The 21,341-nt window shown below is 41.1% G+C and overlaps 1 protein-coding gene across 1 annotated transcript; it reads right to left on the reverse strand.

Annotated features, from left to right (window-relative positions):
• Positions 1-17: 17 nt before the first annotated feature.
• On the reverse strand, positions 18-20,696 carry lmf2a (lipase maturation factor 2a). Its single transcript, XM_061678203.1, has 14 exons — positions 20,454-20,696; positions 18,984-19,237; positions 18,885-18,913; positions 16,291-16,484; positions 14,794-14,972; positions 14,566-14,704; positions 12,887-13,015; positions 12,682-12,787; positions 12,492-12,588; positions 10,150-10,332; positions 7,813-7,981; positions 5,965-6,076; positions 5,375-5,483; positions 18-2,171 (listed from the first exon to the last, which is right to left on the reverse strand). The coding sequence occupies exons 1-14, from the start codon at positions 20,545-20,547 to the stop codon at positions 1,812-1,814; spliced, it is 2,154 nt and encodes a 717-aa protein (XP_061534187.1). The 5' UTR covers positions 20,548-20,696; the 3' UTR covers positions 18-1,811.
• Positions 20,697-21,341: the final 645 nt, after the last annotated feature.

Genomic DNA, 21,341 nt, shown 5'->3' on the forward strand with positions numbered 1-21,341 from the left:
CACCAAATAGGGCATTACAGTAATCCCTTGTTTATCGCAGGGGTTAGGTTCCAGACCACCACCGCAATAGGTGAAATCAGGTGTAGCAGCATGCATTCACTGACATACAGTCCCCTCCAGAAGTATTGGAACGGCAAGGTCAATTCCTTTGTTTTTGTTGTATACTGAAGACATTTGGGTTTCAGATCAAAAGATGAATATGAGACAAAAGTTCAGAATTCCAGCTTTTATTTCATGGCATTTACATTTAGATGTGCTAAACAACTCAGGACAGAGCACCTTTTGCTTGAAGCCACCCACATTGCAAGTTAGCAAAAGTATTGGAACAGACATTATTAAATTAACAAAGCGAATAATTAATATTTTGTGGCATCACGCTTACTTGCAATAAATGCATGAAGTCTGCGACCCAGAGGTTTCACCAGACTGTTGCATTCTTCATTTGAAATGCTTTTCCAGGTCTTTACGCCAGCCTTTTGCAGTTCTCGCTTGTTTCTGAGGGTTTCTCCCTTCAATCTCCTCCTCAGGAGGTAAAATGTATGCTCTATTGGGTTAAGGTCGATGAAGTCCTTTGTTGTGTTGGCAGTGTGTTTCGGGTCATTGTCTTGTTGCATGATTACGCTTCTCACAATTAATTTGGATGCATTTTTCTGTAAACTGACAGTCGAAATGGTTTTGTAGACTTTAGAATTCATTTTGCTCCTACCATCATGAGTTATCAATAAAGACTAGTGAGCCAGTTCCAGAAGCAGCCATGCAAGCACGACATTACCCCCAGCATGCTTCACAGAAGAGCTTGTGTGTTTTGGATCATAAGCAGATCCTTTCTTTCTCCAAACTTTGGCCTTTCCATCACTTTGGTAGAGGTTATTCTTACTCTCATCAGTCCATAAAACATTTGTGGCTTTCTACTTCTTTGCAAAATCCAATCTGGCCATCCGATTCTTTTTGCTGATGATTGGTTTGCATCTTGTGGTATGGCCTTCACCCCTGCCCTATGGACGTTGGCAGTGATGTCACTGTTGTCTTTGGGTGTTTCTTCACAGCTCTCACAATGTTTCTGTCATCAACTGTTGTTGATACCCTCAGTACACCAGTAGTTTCTTTTTCAGGACATTCCAAATTGTTATATTGGCTATGCCCCATCATTAAATGAAAGTACACCTTTTTCCACTACCCTTAGGTAACGGTCTACATTTATAAAATGTAAAAAAAAAAAAGTTTTTTTTAATTAATTTTCCTTATACTTTTTTGGGGGGGTGGGGGGGGGGGCACAGGTGTACATGCACGAGAAGTGTTAAAATTAATTCTTTTTTTTTTTTTTAGTTGTCATGATTATTAAACAACAACAAAAAAACCTGTCGTGCACTGACTTGGCAATAGGTGAACAACGCAGCGAGGGAACACTGTACTTTCTTAAATGCATGCCAACTTTCAATAATCAGTAGCTGCACATTGTTTTTTGTTTTCTTACAAGGCATGAAAGGGTTGTTAGACAAAAATGACTTTCAGGACAATCATTTATTGTATTTCAATTTTATCTAAAAAATTTTTTGTGTATTGCACACAAGGAAAAGGCACGTGTGTGTGTAAAAAAATAAAAAAAGGTTCTGCATTGACAACTTGAACCACAAATAGAAAAGAATGCTTGCAAGGAACTTCCTGGTTCAAGCGAGTGTTTTTCCCAATACAATTAAATCATCCAAAGTCATGTTCATTTGAACATGTGCACAAGCGAGCCCAGACAGGAAGTACAAATATATACACACACATACCTCTTTGCTCAATTTGGTAACATCAGCCCCTTTCTCTCACTGTTCTTCCACTTCTGTCTCTACCTCTTCCTCCTTTTCATCATCATTGGTGACACCCTCCCTTTCTTTCTCATCAACATCCTCCATCTCACCCTTCTCTTCATCCTCTCCTTTCTCATGTTCCTCATCATCCTCATCGACCATCTTTTTTGCATCGGGCAGAGTGTCTTTCGGATTGAAACTGCCCATGATGCTTTTTTGTCTCCTGGGCAACGCCAGCAGCAGACACAAGGTGGCGCTGCCGGCAACCAGGGTCCAGATGAGCACGGGGGTGGGGACGCCCGTGACCTGGGCGCGCACCCACATCACCACCCGGGCCGTGGCGGAGTTGGACTGCCGACGTGGAGGTGACTTGTCCTGTGTAGTTGTTATTCATATGATATTGCTCAGATTAAATTTGAAGTACAGTGGTACCTTGACTTACGAGTGTAATTCATTCCGTAACACACAAGTACTAAAAGAGAATGTAAAGAAAAACTGGTTTAGGTGCATTTACAACCCCAATTCCAATGAAGTTGGGACGTTGTGTGATTCGCAAATCATATTCAACCTATATTTAATTGAATACACTACAAAGACAAGATATTTAATGTTCAAACTGATAAATTTGATTGTTTTTAGCAAATCATTAACTTAGAAATTTATGGCTGCAACACATCCCAAAAAAGCTGGGACAGGGTCATGTTTAACACTGTTACATCACCTTTTCTTTTAACAACATTCAATAAACGTTTGGGAACTGAGGACACTAATTTTTGAAGCTTTGTAGGTGGAATTCTTTCCCATTCTTGCTTGATGTACAGCTTCAGCTGTTTAACAGTCCTGCACTCTTTTACTACAAAGCCATGCTGTTGTAACACGTGCAGAATGTGGTTTGGCATTGTCTTGCTGAAATAAGCAGGGGTGTCCATGAAAAAGACGTTGCTTGGATGGCAGCATATATTTCTCCAAAACCTGTATGTACCTTTCAGCATTAATGGTGCCTTCACAGATGTGTAGGTTACCCATGCCATTGGCACTAACATAGCCCCATACCATCACAGATGCTGGTTTTTGAAATTTGCGTCCATGACAGTCCGGATGGTTCTTTCCCGCTTTGGCCCGGAGGACACGACGTTCACAATTTCCAAAAACAATTTTAAATGTGGACTCGTCGGACCGCAGAAAACTTTTCCACTTTGCATCAGTCCATCTTAGATGAGCTCGGGCCCAGAGAAGCCGGCGGTGTTTCTGGGTGTTGTTGATAAATGGCTTCCGCTTTGCAAAGTAGAGTTTCAAGTTGCACTTACGGATGTAGCGCCAAACTGTATTTACTGACATTGGTTTTCTGAAGTGTTCCTGGGACCATGTGGTGATATCCTTAACACATCGATGTCGGTTTTTGATGCAGTCCCGCCTGAGGGATCAAAGGTCACGGGCATTCAGTGTTGGTTTTCGGTCTTGCCGCCTACATGTAGTGATTTCTCCAGATTCTCTGAACCTTTTGTTGATATTATGGACCATAGATGATGAAATCCTTAAATTCCTTGCAATTGTAATTTGAGGAACATTGTCCTAAAACTGTCAGACTATTTTCTCACGCACTTGGTCACAAAGAGGTGAACCTCGCCCCATCTTTGTTTGTGAATGACTCAGCGATTCAGGGAAGCTCCTTTAATAGCCAATCATGGCACCCACCTGTTCCCAATTAGCCTGTTCACCTGTGGGATGTTCCAAACAGGTGTTTGATGAGCATTCTTCAACTTTCTCAGTCTCTTTTGCCACCTGTCCCAGCTGTTTTGGAACGTGTTACAGCCATAAATTCTAAGTGAATGATTATTTGCTAAAAACAATAAAGTGTATCAGTTTGTACATTATGTATTTTGTGTATAGGTGTATTTTCAGTAGTGAAAACCTATATTATAGAGACTCATTAAACACATAGGTTGGAATCATTTTATTTGCTAAAAACAAAGTTTATCGGTTTGAACATTAAATATCTTGTCTTTGTTGTGTATTAAATTAAATATAGGTTGAACATGATTTGAAAATCATTGTATTGTTTTTATTTATTTTTAACACATCGTCCCAACTTCATTGGAATTGGGGTTGTACTCTACAAGTACTAGCCTAACCCTTGAAATGGCTAACATTAGAATGTCCAAGTGTATTGAAAAAAACTGACTGGTGCTCAATGGTCGGAGGTCAGTAAGGCTAGCCCCTGTGCCCGCCTAAACACTTAGAGACACTGACCTATATTTACAACCTAAATTGTAAATTTTGTCCCATTAAGTTGTATTGATTTATTCTAAACAGTCTTACTTATTTTGTAGCATTTTTCATACGTGTACATATGTAGATGTTAGAAGCTAGATCTTTTTGTCCAATCCGATTTCAGTCTCTATATGCTGCCATGTCAATCTCATATACCAGGGCCTTCCGGATCAGTGGTGCTGGCCCATGTAAATTAAACTATATAAATATGGGAACCATTTCTTTAAAAGGACCCTTCCATCAACTTTTGTATTTTATTTTTATAATCTTGGCTGTCCTTTTATCAGGTGTGCAAGATCATTTGGGCTGGAAATGCCCAAAATGTCCTTTTTAAAGCTATTCTAGTTGGTCTTATCCGCCTGGCATTTGAGATGGCCGGATTTCTCAATATATGTGACTTAAATAAGCTTTTACCATGATTGGATTGCTCATCTTCCTCAATTTTAATATGGAAAACAGCTTGGATCTGATTGGGCCATATTATGGCATCTGCTAGAGTCTAAATGCTTGTGGTGGCCAAGCATTCAGTAATGTTGCGTCCTTCGATGTCTTCCTATCATTGTGTAGCACAATTCACCAGGGATTGTTGCCCCACAAATTAGGAACGTAATCTGAAAGGGGCCGTGGATGAAAATACAAAAGATATTTTGCGGTTATGGTCATCCACCGCTCCCATTCATTGGAATTGAACCTGACGCAATGATCATCGCTGGTGACAATTAATACAAGCTTATCAGCCACTGTTACACCATAAATTATGAATACAGAAGTAGTATTAGCATTGTTGTAAAACCCAACATATTTATACTTTATAGACTATTTGTATGGCTTGGCAGCAGCTGAGACTCACTCGCTTAAAAAACTGAAATGTCGTGTTGCCGTTGAGCCAAGTTGAGTGGGTACCAACCACGAAGGTACTTGAGAGCACTGGCCCTCGATGACATTGAAATTTTTGCGTATTCTGATCAATTGGTCAGAGCAAAACCTGTTACTGCCAATGTTGACTAGCAAACACCCTTGTAGTAACCTGCGCACATCCATTGTGTATCAGCATCTCTGGTGAGTTTGATGCATTATGTTTTTGTCATTTTACAAAAAAATAAAAAATAAAAAAAAATTCTGAATCACTTCAGATGGTACACGTGGCACAGTTGTGTGCAGTTACACCACAATTTTGTATTGTATTGATGGTTTCTATGATTGGGACGGGATAGTTGTGCCAGTAGTAGGTGGATTAAATCGGGTAAATTCCCACATACCAAATGCACAGCTCCCGCTGCCTCTGTGTTTGTGTGTACATAAAGTACCTTGAGACCATGTTGGTCCAGCATGCTCTCAAGGAATGGGTGACCCAGATGCACTATGGGATAGAATTCTTCATTGTAGACCCTCCTCCACCAGCGCTGGGGATATGATCTGTACATAGGCAGCAGTGTGTTATTCATTCCAATTCTTGGAGAACATACAATACTGCCATAATGTATTAAAAAAAAATACTGTGGAAAATGTATTTTAAATGCTTGTAAACAAGGGTGTGTCTTTGAAGTGCCTGGGCAACCATCAAGTGTGAAATTACATAAAGTAAATCTTTCCCCAAATTTGTTTTTTTCCCCTGAATTTTACCAGATGTAATAGTGTAATCGTGGGGTCAATTTACATAACACTGCCCCCAGATTGATTTTTTTATGCCCATGACTTATCAGGTAGGCTAGGTGAAGATCCGATATTTTGAACCAATGGTTGAACTACACACTATCAAAACGTCAAAGTATATATAGCATTTTTCCCATGCAATTACAATGGGCATCAATTATCTGCAGATTTTCCCCATTCGCGCTCCGGCCCATTCCCTATCCCCCGTGAGTAGCGGGGTCCACCGTACAGTAGTACTACTGACCCGTCTGCTTTGGGTTCCGTAAACCAGTATCTGTAGCGGTGGGCTCGCAGGTAGGTAGGAGGCTGCTGGTGGAAAGGGTAACGAGCGACGTCCGTCTGAATCAGCCTGATGACTGCGCAACACAAACATACAAAGCATCAGCCATGAAAGAAGCCAAATGTACAATCACTGCTAGCCCATACCAGTGATTCACAATCATTGTGCTGCAGGAAATTATCCAATTTAATTGGTCAGATTGTTTTTTTTTTTGTTTTTTTTTACTACAAATAAATGTACCTTTGTACATCCATCTACTGGCAGAACACAATGCTCTTCGACTACATAGCAGAGGCTACAATTAAACTGTGTATCAACCCATAACCATTCATACAACCTGAACAACTGTGTGTTCAACTAAACAGATGCAGATTCAAAAGATCCAGATCTACAACTACTACTGGGCATTTTGATGCTACCAGTAGCGTCTAGGAGGCTACTAGTGCGCGTCACATGTCTACAAGTTGAACCTAGTAATATGTTACTAGTAAAGTAAAGCAAATTTATTTGTTTCATACACAAGGTGACTCAATGTGCTTTACATGAAAATGAACATTTAAAAACAAAGAAAAATAACAACTAAAAAACAGCTTAAAACATTTAAAACCGAGAAGAATAAAAATACAATAAAAACAGCGTACAGTGCAGTAAAGATCATTTAAAAGTGGAAATGCTCTACAAAGCATGAGAAAGAGGAAGAGTTTTTAACCTGGACTTCAAAAAATTCACACTTGGGGCTGATGACTAGGGTTGGGCATCGAGAACCGATTGCAACCGGGACCAACGTTCCGGTTCCCATGGAATCGTTCAAATTTAAACAATTTCGGTTCCCAGTTTCGATGCCTTGTCCGCCGACCCCGAAGAAGCGGCAATAACCAACAAACAAGAACGCGCACGAAGACGCGCTAATGCCCAATGGCGGCGAACAAAAGTGTGTCTTAACTTTGTTAAAATTAATGAACAGTCGCCTCAGTGCAACACTTGGAATAAGATTATATTGCGCAAAGGAGGCTTTCACGATGTGCATCATCTGATGTGCAGCATCCTCCCGCTCTGAGCCTCAGCCTATACAGCGCGGAGCTTCAGTTAAGTTCACATCCCCCCTCTTTGTGGAGCTAATTGGCTGGCTGTTAGCATGCTCCTGTTCACCATTTTGAGACATCAGTAGAGTTTTTTCGTTTCCAGGACAGCCATCTTCTGTAGCAGTTTGTGATAGTCTTCAGTGGAAAAGGGAGGCACTTTGTTGCTGGTCTTGCTGCTAATAGCAGGTGTGTGCTAATTGGCAGGCCACGTTCACGTAAGAGGTATCAATAATATTGATATATGCCAACAACTGACCATCTACAAAAAGTACACGCCCACAGGTTTAAAACTATCCGCTGTCCGAGTCACTGCTTCTAATTTCTTTGGAAGAAGAATAACAAGCTTATCAGCGATAAAAATGTAGACAGAGGTGAAGCAAGTAAAGCAAGCAAAAAAAGATATGCGCTGTATAAGACCAGGAGAATATGTAATTAACTAGAAGGTTTTAATTGTGTACAAGTAGGCTGAAAGTGGCACTGGTAGTAGAAAAAACATTATTCGTAAAACAGTCGTACTACTGCGTCAGTCTTCCTACTAAGTGCACTGCACTGTTTTACTGTTGACTTACTAGTGAAGTACTTATTACTTTAGCTGTCTGAAGAAATAGACATCTTGTTTTGTGCAGCCACTTGAGTGGTGACGTAGCAGACTGGCTGTGACCAGACATGCAGCATGGTTGACATTTTAAGCATAGTGAGAAGCAGATTTCATTTTCAGAACCGGCCATACCGTCCGTCTTGCCCTGCAGCAGTCGGTACACGAGGGCGGTGAACCATGGTGCCTCCGTGTGGGTCGCGAGGGCGGCGAACCACATCTGCCAGTCCAAGCGGGGTTGGTGGGGCGTCACCAGCGGGGGCATCGTGCTCAGGTTGCCAGGTTTGTACATAAAGTCAATTTCCTGCAAGGGAAGAACAAAATAAATGCCCACGAGCAGGGTAGAACAGATTTAGGCTATGTTCGGAATCATTCACTCACTCCCTACTCCTTAATAATCACTATACAGTCGTACCTTGACTTACAAGTTTCATCAATTCCACGACCATGCTTCAAATCAGTCTTATCTCAAATCAAATTTCACCAATGAAATGCTGTAAATTTGTTTGAGACCCCCTAAAACACAAATGTATTTGTATTATTTTTAAAATAGCACAGTACAAAAAAGATATAGTAAGAACATATGATAAAATGTAAAGAAATAAACTGTTCCTTAATTGCTACATTTTTTTCCGAATGGGCTTTCACTGAACATAATCACTGTTTTGGGGAATTTCTGCCGCACTTTCACTGCGAGGCACCCACGTGGAATGATGTTTGCCACATGCTGTGAAGTTCGCTGCTGCCATCTAGTGGTAGAATGGCCGAAGCACACTCACAAGTCAAATTCTGTCTCCCAACACAAAGCAAAATGACCAAGTGACACCTCGTGACTCGAAAACTATGTCTAGACATTCGGTGATGCAGGTCCGAGTTACTCCTAAAATCCGCCATTTGGAGTGATGAGCAAAGTAACGCGTTACTTTTCCCAGAAAAGTGATTCGACTACAGTTACTTCTTCAAACCAACAATAGTTACTTGTGCATCATCAACGTCTCTCACCAAACATGAATGTGTAGCTGGTGATTTGAACAAAGAGCAGTACCATTTAACCAAGATCACTTTTTTTTTTTTTTAGCAAATAGAGGAAAGCGATTGGAAAGTGACTGTTTATTACACAATGCACAGTAACGGTTCAGTACCATAAAAAGTGCAAAGAAATGCATATCACTGTCACCACACTATTATTATTTTCCGTAGTAAAAAGTGTATTTGATAGCTGTTACTTTATTTACATATTAAGAATACAGTTTTACCGGTGTGTTAAATATGCAATGCATTGTGGGTTAATTATTCATACACAAAAGTGTATGAATAATTAAAAAGTGTGAAGTGCACAGTCATAAATCGATCATGGAGGCTTTTTTTATATAAACATGTCGGCGGTGTGGGACAGGGAACACGTCTGAAACAGAATACAAGACAAATTTGGTCTTCCAACATTGCACTATGTCAGACTACTGCAATAAAATATTGTATTCCGATATCACCGCATCCCGTCGTTTACGAACACTGGGCTTTATCTTGTCCACTCAAAAGCGACCGGATACACTCGGTACAATGGTGACGACGACAACAATAGATCGCGAAAATGTATTGTGTGGGGCGGAATAATAGAATAAGGAAAACCGTGTGGTGGTCCTCACCGATGCTCGGGAGAGGATGTTCATTCATGGATTGCTTGAGGTATGTTCACTTACTTTTAATATTGCTCGTAAGCAGGTAACAAAACGTTCTGTTGCCTGGCAAGCTAGTGCTGGCACTAAAGGTTGTACGTAAAGATGCCAGCGTTCTGCCGTCTCATGCTCTAAAGTTTCGGTGTGTGCAAAGTAATCTATTTACACTAAGTTAGCACCCATTATTTCCGACTGAAAACTTAAACTTATGTCAGTGGCTAATTCTGGAATGCCCCTTAGAGGTCATTAATGTCTTACCTTTTGTCTAAAATGCTAGAGAATACTTTTGAAGATACTCAGTGTACAGTACACAAATATATACAGTAAACGAACAAGTCATTTAAATAGACACATTGCTCCATCTTGTGATCGGATCAGTTACTGGGTTTTTTTCAACTCGCTGATCAGCCCCAAAAATCCTGATCGTGTAAAGCCTAATTACAACGTACCAAATAAACATCAGTTGGTGGACATTCAGTAATAAATTATGATTACAAAAACAAAACAATGAAAGCACTTTTTGCCCATCTGTGTTGTGACGTGTTGCTCTACTTATCTTAAAGATAGTTTAACGGATTCGTGCCAACCAGCAGAATCCATTAAATATTGCTTTTCGAGTAACCGTCACTGGTTCACGACTCAAGATGTACTGTATTGTGGGATACTATATAGGGGATAATAACTATTCACTACACATTTGAACAGCAGTAAAAAAAATGCCGACCTCACTATATAGTGCACTTTATAGTGGATAGGGAGCAATTCCGAACAAAGAACAAAAGATTGTTCCTCTCACCGTCCAGGTGACGCCGTCGTTACTTCCCTCTATGACGACCTCAGGACGCCCACCCACGCCAGTCATCCTTCGAAACAACCCGTAAGAGTTAACCAGCTGGTAGCGATCCACAAGACTGTAGGCTTGACGTACTCCAGGCCACAGCTTGGAATTTGAGGCATAGTCTATGTAGGTGAATGGCACCTGGAATCAAAAAAACAAAAAGCCAGAAACAATCCTTGTCAATACTTCAGTTTTCACACACATTAGATAATGTATCTGGGTTTATCGTTTGCTAGGTTGCATTTTTTATTTATTTTTTTAATTTAAAAAAAAAAAAAAATGGTAACTGGACTGCACTTATATAGCGCTTTATCTGCACCACCACAGTGCCCGAAGCGCTTTACAAAGCCTCACATTCACACATACATTCATAAACCAATGGGTGACTGCTGCCATACAAGGCACTGCCAGGCCCACTGGGAGCAAATAAGTGCAGTCCGTTTACCATTTAGTTTTCCTAAGATATCAAATAAACAACATTTTTTAAAGTATCTCAAGATTGAAATTAACTTTGCTGGTTGCATTCTATAACTGAAGAGCACTGACGTCCGTATTATTGGGAAGAATTTATTTTGAAGGTGGCTTTCGCCGCGAGTTGGCGACCTATTACCGTAATGCCTAGTGTGATATGAACAAAATTAGGGGCGGCTGGCTTGACTGCTACTTTACGAGTGGAGGCTGGCTTGACCGCAGCGGAAACAAGGCGAGGTGGCCCGAGTTGAAAGACCAACTTGAGCAATGGATTATTGAGCAAAGAACAGCCGGGAAAAGCGTCTCTACAGTCACCATTCGACTGAGGGCAATAACTCGGAGCTTGCCATCATTCCGGGAGGCTTGACGAACCGCTGGACATTTGTGTAAACAGGGCGTTCAAAGTGAAGTGAGCGGCGTGGGAGCCACGGTTGACAGATGGCGAACACAGCTTTACTAAGACTAGGAGGCAGCGCCGGGCGAGTTACGCCACAATTTGTGAATGGATTGTGGATGCTTGGGCTAACGTGTCTGCTTGCACTGTTGTTTGAGCTTTCGTAAAAGCCGGCATCATTTCTGAGGAGTCGCACTGCAACGAGACTGACTCCGACGAGTACGAGAGGGAACCTGGCGTGTTTGATTGACAACTTGCCCAGCTGTTCATTTCGGATTCAGAAGATGAGGCTTTGATGGATTTGTGGATGAGGATTGATAAAAAAAATAACGTGAGTACATTGTTAAATACTGCAATAAAGTACAACCGAACTCAGTTGTGCTCCAGCTGCCTTTTTAAAAACATTGTTTTAGCATGCATGCATGCATGCATGCTACTGTATGTTTTAAGATGGCGTATGTTTTACCATGCCTGCGCCCAATAATAGGGTGCACCTTATGTATGTGTTAAATACAGAAATTGACCCCGTAACTGAGACTGTGCCTTTTAATACGGTGCGCCTTATGGTCGTGAAAACACGGTAAATCCAAAGTTTCACTTACTTTTTCCTCCCTGGTCTTTGAATGTTTATTTTCAATACAAATATGAAAACTTTTTTTGTGTAGTTTTAGTTTAAGCAGACTGTTTCTTTACCCTTGTGATTTCGCTGAAGATCAGACCACATTATGACCAATTTATGCTGAAATTTAAGAAATTCCAAAAGGGTTCACACATACATTTTCCTCCCATTGTACAAAGTGTACGAAAACATCTATTTTCAATTATACTTTAACCCTTGTTTTTTTTTTACATCGCACTCCTGTCTAAAGCAATTGAGCCACCGCTCACCCCGTCCCCCTCTATTGCGGGGTGTGCTGACGCTGACTACGGCTTTCGTTTACATGTCAACCAAGGTGCAGGCAAGGAGCTGCATCCAACAACACTCCAGCTCTGCTTGGCTTTTGGCTTTGAAATTATTGTGCTTCTGTATGATTACTTGAACATTTCTAAACTTGCCTCGCTGCCTAGTCATGGGCGGAGAAACCGTGTGGTGGGGGTATTATGTAAATAGAATAGTTCACTCACAGACACAATCAAGGAAATACGGAGCCTGCTAAATATTGACTTGGTTGTTGAATTTCACCCTTGATGGGCGGGCAGGGACTCCAGAGACCCAACTATTTAGCATTTAAAAAGTACATTTTTCATTATATTTCCCCAATTCTTTGTTTCCAACATAGTGGGGAGCTGTTTGGTGAAGTCAATTTGGATCAAACAAAACAAGCTCCACGCTAGGATGAGTTTGGTGTGGTAGAACTTGAGCGTGACCAGACACTTTTCTCCCCCTGGCGTCTACATGGTGGTGGTTAATGCCAACGTGAGAAGTTCAACTCACCAGACTGATGGTGAACATGGCGGCCGCGGCAGCAGCAAACACCGTCCACTGCAGCGTAGACCAAAACCTCCTTAGGAAACCAGACACACAGGCACACCTAGGAAGAAATATGAAATAAAATTTTTTTTAAAATTATTTCCAAAAAATCAAATCAAGTCACTATAAACACACACAAGCTGAGGATTAGTACCTGTACATGGCTGTGAGCATCTCCCACATGAGAGATAGAACGCCGACCCACACGCATGGGAAAGTGACACTGTTCAGAAACTGTTTGAAGTGGTGGTAGGTGAATGCTGAAGGAGCCCCCCCCCCCCCCCAAAAAATGAGCATTTTATGTGGATATTATACACACATGGCCTTTATCAAAATGACAGCCCTCTCGTGTACAGTACCTGTTTTGGAAGTAATAGCACTCGCTGTCATGTCCACTTTCAATTCAAAACACACGATTGCCCCATAGATAACCAGAGAAAAGACAGCAAGCTCCAGTATGTAACACAGCCAGGACCACAGCTTGGACTCTGAAAGGAGATAAACAAGAGGGAAGCCATGAGTATTGAAGAAATACATGTCCAAAATAATAAAAATTAGCAGAGAGGATACAATACAAACCATTACATGTCGTTACATTAAGTAGTACAGCAATTAAAAGGCACACTAATACGAATTATCAGTCAAACAAATTACAAGAATAAAGTTTAAATTTTACGCAGTATGGTAAGCACATCTGCCTCACAGTCAAGATATCCACGTTGTGGATTAGGCATCTTCTCCCCTCCCACCATCCAAAAGCATGCATGTTAGATTCATTACAAGATCTATAAACTGTCCATAGATGTGAGAGTGAAAGGTTGTTTGTCTACACATGTAGGTGCCCCACAATTGGCTGGCGACTAGGCCAATTTAAAATCCATTTTACTGCAATGTTAATGAAGACAAATGCTGTAGAAAATGGATGGAAGTCGTAATTTCAAGAGAATAAAGTGTGAAATTTAGAACAATAAAGTCTTAATATTGCTAAAATAGCATTTAAAAAAAGTTTTGAAAAAAGAAGAAGAAAAAGGTTGGTATATCATGAGTAAAAGTTGAAGCATAAATATTTGCACAGGTAGCACAGTATTAGACTGGTTAGCATATCTGCCTTGCAGACAGGAGTTCTGGTTCAAATCTCTGCAATTCGGGGCATAATACAACTAGAAAAACAAACATGCATTCATTCATTTATTCGTTCGTTTTCCGAACCACTTATCCTCACTAGGGTCGCGGGTGTGCTGGAGCCCAACCCAGCTATCCTCGGGCGAGAGGCGGGGTACACCACAAACTGGTCGCCAGCCAATCGCAGGGCACATATAGACAAACAACCATTCACACTCACATTCACACCTACAGGCAATTTAGAGTCTTCAATCAACCTAACATGCATGTTTTTGGGATGTGGGAGGAAACCGGAATACCCAGCAAAAACCCACACAGACAACATGCAAACTCCACACAGGCGGGGCTGGGATTTCAACCCCGGTCCTCAGAACTGTGAGGCAGATGTGCTAACCAGTCCTGCACCACACCACCCATGTTAGGTACATTGGCACATTAACAAGAAAAAAATAAAGTCAGAATTCCAAAAATAAAGTTGTAAAACTGCGATTCTATCATATTTTTTCCTAAGAAATTAGTAAATTGAACATCAAAATAAAAAAGAATAGGTTATTTCATGAGAATAAAGAAAAATTACGAGAATAAGAAAAGTAACGAAAATTAGATCAGCAAAAATGTAAAAAAAAAAAACGTGGTAATTTTATAAAAATAAAGTCTTAATATTACAAGAAAAAAACTTTCTAGTCATTTTATGAGAATAAGGTTAGGTTTTTTTTTAATTTCATGAAAATAACATTGTGACATTATGAGAATAAAACTGATATCACAAGAATAAGTTGTTTTTAGCATAAAAATACAGTATTCCTGAGGACATTTTTGGGGGGTATTTATTTATTTTTGTTAGTATGTTCCCACTGAAGGATAAATAAACTTAACTAAAAGACCCCTTGTTACAGACAGGGATAGTTTGCCTCACCCTTGTCTTCAGTGTGTTCTGCCGTGCACAGCCAAAAGCGTACATGCCGGTCATCCAGCAGGGACAGACAAAGGGCCATGGTCAGAAGGTTAAAGAAGTTGTAGTTCCCTGACAAAATGATAAACACTTGCAGCAGCACCTGGACAGATAAGAGAAACATAATCATTCCAATGACTTTGAAAAATTAGTGCAGGCGTGTGCGCTCAAGACCCGACATGCTGTGCTCACTTGCAAGTAGAAAGCGCAGAGTCTGAGCCTGCGCAGCGGACTGAAGAAAAGCAGCGGCACGGCGATCTCGATGGTGAAGGTGCCCGCCACGCTCAGCTTCTGCCACCACACGGGCAACTGGTGGGCAAACCAGGCCAGCGGGGTGGGAATGCACTGAGTTTCGTAGTGATACGTCATCGCTGTTTAACACAAAGGGGTGGGGGAAAAGAAAAAGAAAAAAAACTGATTAGTGCAGTGCAGCGTATACAAACAGCTTTTTTACCGAAACAAAAACACTGGGGCTGTCCCTATCGAATATTTTTAGAATCGATTATTCCAGCAATTAAATAATCGGATAAAAATTTATTTTGCGTTAATGTTTATTGCAAAGTATATTTTTCACCGATTATTGTTTGATGATTAAACAGAACCAAACAATAATTAAGCAATCTCACAAGAGGGAGTGATGTACTCACCAACCTTTTTGGAACTGAGCGCTACTTCTTCAGTATTGATTAATGCACAGGGCTGCTAGTTTGATGTACACTTCTGGACTTCAGGCTCAACGCATGTCAATTACAGGTTATTCATATTATGGCTGCAAATAACGACTATTTTTGTAACAGATTAAGTGACATTTGTTCCAACTAATTATGATTTAGTTACTGGTTTGGTCCGTAACATGTCAGAAAATAGGGGAAAATGTTGATCATTATTTTCCAAAGTAAAAACAGATGTTTGCAAATGTCTTATTTTGATTAAACACAAAAGATAAGTCTGCTTTGAAGAAGGACAATATAAATTTAATCAATAGCCAAGTCACAACAATAGGCAAACACAGTTTACCCAAATTTATGACATGTTTTTATTGGACACACTCAACATTGTTTGAGGTTTTTGCTGCCAAAGGTGTTTGTGAATGTTGTGTTCAAAATAACTGTTTTCGCAAGTCTTGAGAAGCTTATGTCAAAATACAGCAATATGATCAAGAATAACAGTAAACCTTTTTTTAAAGCCTCAGCTTGTTTTGAGGGAGCAGTACCATCTCATGCAAATGACTCACTGGTGGAGACAGCACTTCATTACAAAGTTGCCAAATTACTGTAGTGGATCTGGGCATGTGGTGCATGCAGACAAACATCACCACCAAACATTACAAAAAGCAAAGTTGGTTATGTTGTCAGCAAACGCTCCTCTGTGCATCCACCAACACTGAAGTTCTGCTTAGGTTGAGACTTGAAAGCGTTTCTGTGTAGTCTAATAGTCACTTTAAAATCTTGGATAGTCACCGAGCCTAGCCTCCAAATCATGGGAGAAACTCCGTGTGGGCAGTTACTGTGTAAATTAGTGCCAATGTTACATCACAAAAGATTTACTTGGTTGAGTAATTTCACACTTCATGGGTAAACAATCTATTAAAGTCTCTTATGTAATATATCCCATTTAACAGCCAAATGGTGAGTTTAAATCATAAATAACCTCTAGTAGCGAGGTGTGCGTAACAAATAGGTGTCATACCAGTTAAGCCCCACCAAGTAGGACAGCGTGAGGTGAGCTTCACCACTCCGGAGGCAAACATGAGGCGGAAGAGAAGCCATCGGATGAGCCAAAAGGTGATGCGGTCATGCTCACAGACTGACCGAGACCCCCTGATGAGAGTCATTGGAGCCACGAGGACACAGAGGAAGCCCACCTCCAGAAGCAGGCTGTCCCTGGGGGAATGAGATAGTGCTCATTCAGTGGCTTACCACAGTGATTACCAACCACTATGAAAGTAATGAGAGATCATCAGGAGAGGCGCAGGAAATGATCCAATTACAATTACCAAACTTTCTTATGCATAATGCGCATTCCCCCCCCAAAAAAGTCAATGTTGAGCATTATACATAGGTATAGAGGAAAATGGGGGGGGGGGGAATCCCATTTTATAAATGTATGCCCCCATCTAGAGGTTATGAAAAAGCTGTACACTTTCATTCCAATCGGCCACCGCCACCTAGAGTTTATGGAAAAAGGTGTCGCCTACACTTTCATTCCAATATGACAGGGGTACGTATGACTGCATAATATGTACATTTGTGCTAATAAGTTTACATACCCTGGTAGAATTTGTGAAATATATTTTTTTTTTTAGGCGGCACGGTGGCCGACTGGTTAGAGCGTCAGCCTCACAGTTCTGAGGACCCGGGTTCAATCCCCGGCCCCGCCTGTGTGGAGTTTGCATGTTCTCCCCGTGCCTGCGTGGGTTTTCTCCGGGCACTCCGGTTTCCTCTCACATCCCAAAAACATGCATTAATTGGAGACTCTAAATTGCCCGTAGGTGTGACTGTGAGTGCGAATGGTTGTTTGTTTCTATGTGCCCTGCGATTGGCTGGCAACCAGTTCAGGGTGTACCCCGCCTCCTGCCCGATGACAGCTGGGATAGGCTCCAGCACGCCCGCGACCCTAGTGAGGATAAGCGGCTCAGAAAATGGATGGATATATTTTTTTACTTTTATTTATTTTGAAATACAACTGATGACTGAACAACAACCATCATTATTATTTTTGTTTTTTGATAATTATTTTCGGAAATGCTAGACAGTTTAATTTGAATCCCATTAAAATAAAATTACATGTGTTTTGCCTGGCCCTTCATGTCTTCTTTAAAGGATTGCACCCATCTTACAAATTCTGCCTGGGTAATCAAACATAGGAGCACAACTGTGTTTTCTCATTTACTAAATAAAAGTAGGGCTGTGAATTTCAAAAGAAGAACAAGTACATAAAAAGAAAGTATTACGTAGTCAAATAAAGTGCTTAACTTCGGAATAATCATTTGAAAAAACTAACAAAATACAGATAATACTGTTTTGATCATATGGGTAGAAGCAAAATCATGCATTGTAAAAATGCATTACATATAGGTAGAAGGGTTTTCCAGAATTTTGAGGTCAACTTTGGGGGTGCGTATTATATATGGGTGCGCATTATACATGACAACTTACAGTAACTGGTCAGAAAATGCTTATTTATTTACTACAAACAATGTAGCTTTGCTCATCCATCTATGACACCGACGTATAGTGTGATGCAGAACAATTAAATTCTCTTCCACTAAATGGTATTTCCTTTTATACAATACAGTACACAACTATTTAAAAGCTTGGTGGTCTTTTTTTTTTTTCCCAAATAAAGCTCTTTTTTTGACCAAATTAACAATGTCAATGTAATTTCCAATGTATTCAGTGGTGTGTTGTTCGAAAGGAAGCACCTTTTCATCAAGGTACCACTGTAATAATCTACCAGTATATGTTGCTGCACTAGTATGCTTTTCCTGAGACTTTTGTTGTAAAAGAAAAAAAGTCAACATTGATGAAAACACTGGAAGAAAACTGGTCAGGGAGGGTGCCAAGAGGCTGAGAGCAACATTGAAGGAGCTTCAGGAATTTCTGGCAAGTACTGGCTGTTTAGTACATGTGACAACAATGACCCATCTTCTTCATACTGTGTATTGTGGGGGAGGGGGAGGAGAGAGAGAGAAAAAAAAAAAAAAAAAAAAAGATTCCAACAAACCAACCGCTTTTGAAGTGAAGCTTTTGTCTGAAATTTTGTAATATTCAATGTCTTAAAACATTTCTATTTTCACAGAATTTGTAGTGTGAACATGGCACAGCATTTTATATTAGTGTGCTCCTGAAACATTTGCATCATTTGGCCTTCACAAGTCATCAATGTCATTTAAGTGTTGTCAGTGCACCCTCCAGTAGACAAATTTAGCAACAAAAGTTACTTTTATTGAAAAATAGCAGTGAATGTGTTTTCCATCCCCACGGCCGGTTTGGACAACGACGTGCCGGTTCTGGCCCGCGGGCCGTATGTGTGACAACATGGAATAAGCGGTTTGGAAAATGGATGGATGTACACTAGTGGTTTTCTTTTTTTATTTAAAAAAATAAAATTAAAGATATTTCCAAGTGACCCCAAACTTGAACCCCTGAACAGTACATGTATACTGAAATTTATGTTAAGAGGTGTGCCATGCAATTTTGTGGCACAATAAAGGTTGGGAAACACTGGATTATAGCACCACTCTGCCATATTGTGGTATGAAACAGACCATAAGCACTCACCATTGAAAGTAGAGGAAAACCTGCCCCACCTGTCACAGAAACAAAGTGAGAAAGATGCCAGACACCACATTATCATCTCCAGCAGTACATCTACATTACTTGGTACATGGACAAGTACAAGGCCCAGAGGCAGAAGAAGACCACGCTGTCCCTCAGCGCCCCAACCAGCATGGCGGCCAAACTGAGCGCCACCCCCACCAGGCACAGCAGCTCAATGGCTGTGTGGGTGTCCAGGCCCAGGTAGGGGCTCAGCCACAGCAGGGTGGGCGAGGCCAGCAGCTGCTCGACCAGAGGCTTGCCGCTGTAGCGCAGCTGATTGCGGACAGGGAGCAAACCCTCATTGCCATAGAGACCTACCAAAAGACACACACACACACACACCTGATTTAAAAAACTAAAGTGATTTTGTATACTTTGCCCTCTCTCATTTTGTTAATTTTCTTCAGCAGGCGTTATTTTTTTTGCCCTTCATTTTGCTCAAACTGATGGATCTCCTTTAGAAGCTATTTGTTTCATCTCTGTTTAGTGGTGTGCCATTTTTCCCAATTTAAAATGTCAATAAAGGTTGTAAAATACTGGATTAGAGAAATTAATTTAACTGTAGCAGCCCACCTGCCTCACAGTGGAGAGGTTCTAAGTTTGAGTCTCAGCTCCAGTCTTCCTGTGTGGCGTTTGGATGTTCTCCGTATGCTTGTGTGGTCTTTCTCCAGGTATTCCAGTTTCCTCCCACATTCCAAAAGCATGTTGGGCACATTCATCCATCCACTTTCTGTACCGCGTATTCTCACGCAAGTCACGGGTGTGCTGGACCCTATCCCAGCTATCTTCGGACAAGAGGCGGAGTACACCATGAACTGGTCGCCAGCCAATTGCAGGGCACATATAAACAAATGACCATTCGCACTCACATTCACCTACGGGCAATTTAGAGTCTTCAATCAACCTACCATGCATGTTTTTGGGATGTGGGAGGAAACCGGAATACCCAGCAAAAACCCACACAGACAACATGCAAACTCCACGCAGCCGGGGCTGGGATTTCAACCCTGGTCCTCAGAACTGTGAGGCAGATGTGCTAACCAGTCCTGCACCACACCACCCATGTTAGGTACATTGAAGAATCTAAATTGTCTATAGGTGTGAATGCGACTGGTTGTTTAATTGGACCCTGCGGTTTGTTGGCAACCAGTCAAGAGTATAAACATTGCTTTTCTAGTAAAAATAAATAAATAAATCTGATTTAGATTGCTTGTAGGTGTGAATGTGAATTCTTGCCTCATTTCCCTAATGAGTGTTCAATAATATCAATGAACAACCCTATCATAACCTACGTTTTCCTTCCTAGAAATTGTGGGTAATGTAGTTCAAATCTGACAAGGTCACTTTATCCTCATATTAGCTCGCGTGTTTGGATTAAGGTTTTTTTAGCGTCCCTTTAAAAGGACACAAGACCATTCTGGAACCTCCCCGGCCACGTACGCCGCTGTGCAGAGTTTCGAGTTCACAGCAAGGTAGCTCGGTAAAGTCAACTAAAGTACGTCAAACTTCTCCCCCACAAAATTACCTTACCTGGTATTTGCACGTAGAGCGAAACAAATGCGCTCAAATAGATGGCCGCCATGCACCAGAGGAACATGCGCCGTGGCAAAATGTTTTCCCCCATGTTAGGGAGTGAGCTTGATGATGGGCGGGACGGACGGACGACCGACCGCGGGACGTTCGGATGCCAGAAACCCGGGTAGGACGCGAGGGAGCCAGGCGCAAATTCGCTCGGGCTTCCGCTGCCTGACTACGACCTACCTGGAGCCACGTTCTACACTAGCGTTTATGCCCACCCAGCCACTCGCGAGCGACATCTACCGCCGCGGAGTTCATTGGTCAAGTGCTCAACTCCTCGCGAGAAAATGACAAGATGTCGCGAGATGACGTTCAAATTCATATATTTTGATTTGACAACAATAAAAGCATGGTTGTTATACATTTAGTCATATTTTCGTCATCATCATTATTTGACAAAGTAGCGGGAAAGCATTTCGTCTTAAACATTGGACTTCAGACAGTCCCGACAATACCCGGTTTCAAAGTTACGAACAACAGCGCTGTACAGTTTTACAATTTGATTGTTTCATATTTATGACCTAGAAGTGTTGTTTTCCTACAACTATTTACTGTAACTATGACTTACGTAAACTTTCGGGTTCAGCCAACGACCTCCAGCTGTATTACATGATTCTTAATCAAATTTCACCTGAAATTGCTACTTTATCATGACCCCCAAAAAACTGAAACTATATTGCCTATTGACCATTACAGGGCGTCCTCAATTTACGATGGTACTTACATACGACAGACATTTATGGAATCAGATTTGTACCAAAAAGAATCACACAAAACCTTTAAAATCGCAAACAAACAAACAAAAACAAGACGAGCAAACAAAACTTTTCAAATGTCAAG

Source organism: Phycodurus eques, chromosome 5 (genome assembly GCF_024500275.1).
Source record: "Phycodurus eques isolate BA_2022a chromosome 5, UOR_Pequ_1.1, whole genome shotgun sequence".
NCBI lineage: Eukaryota > Metazoa > Chordata > Actinopteri > Syngnathiformes > Syngnathidae > Phycodurus > Phycodurus eques.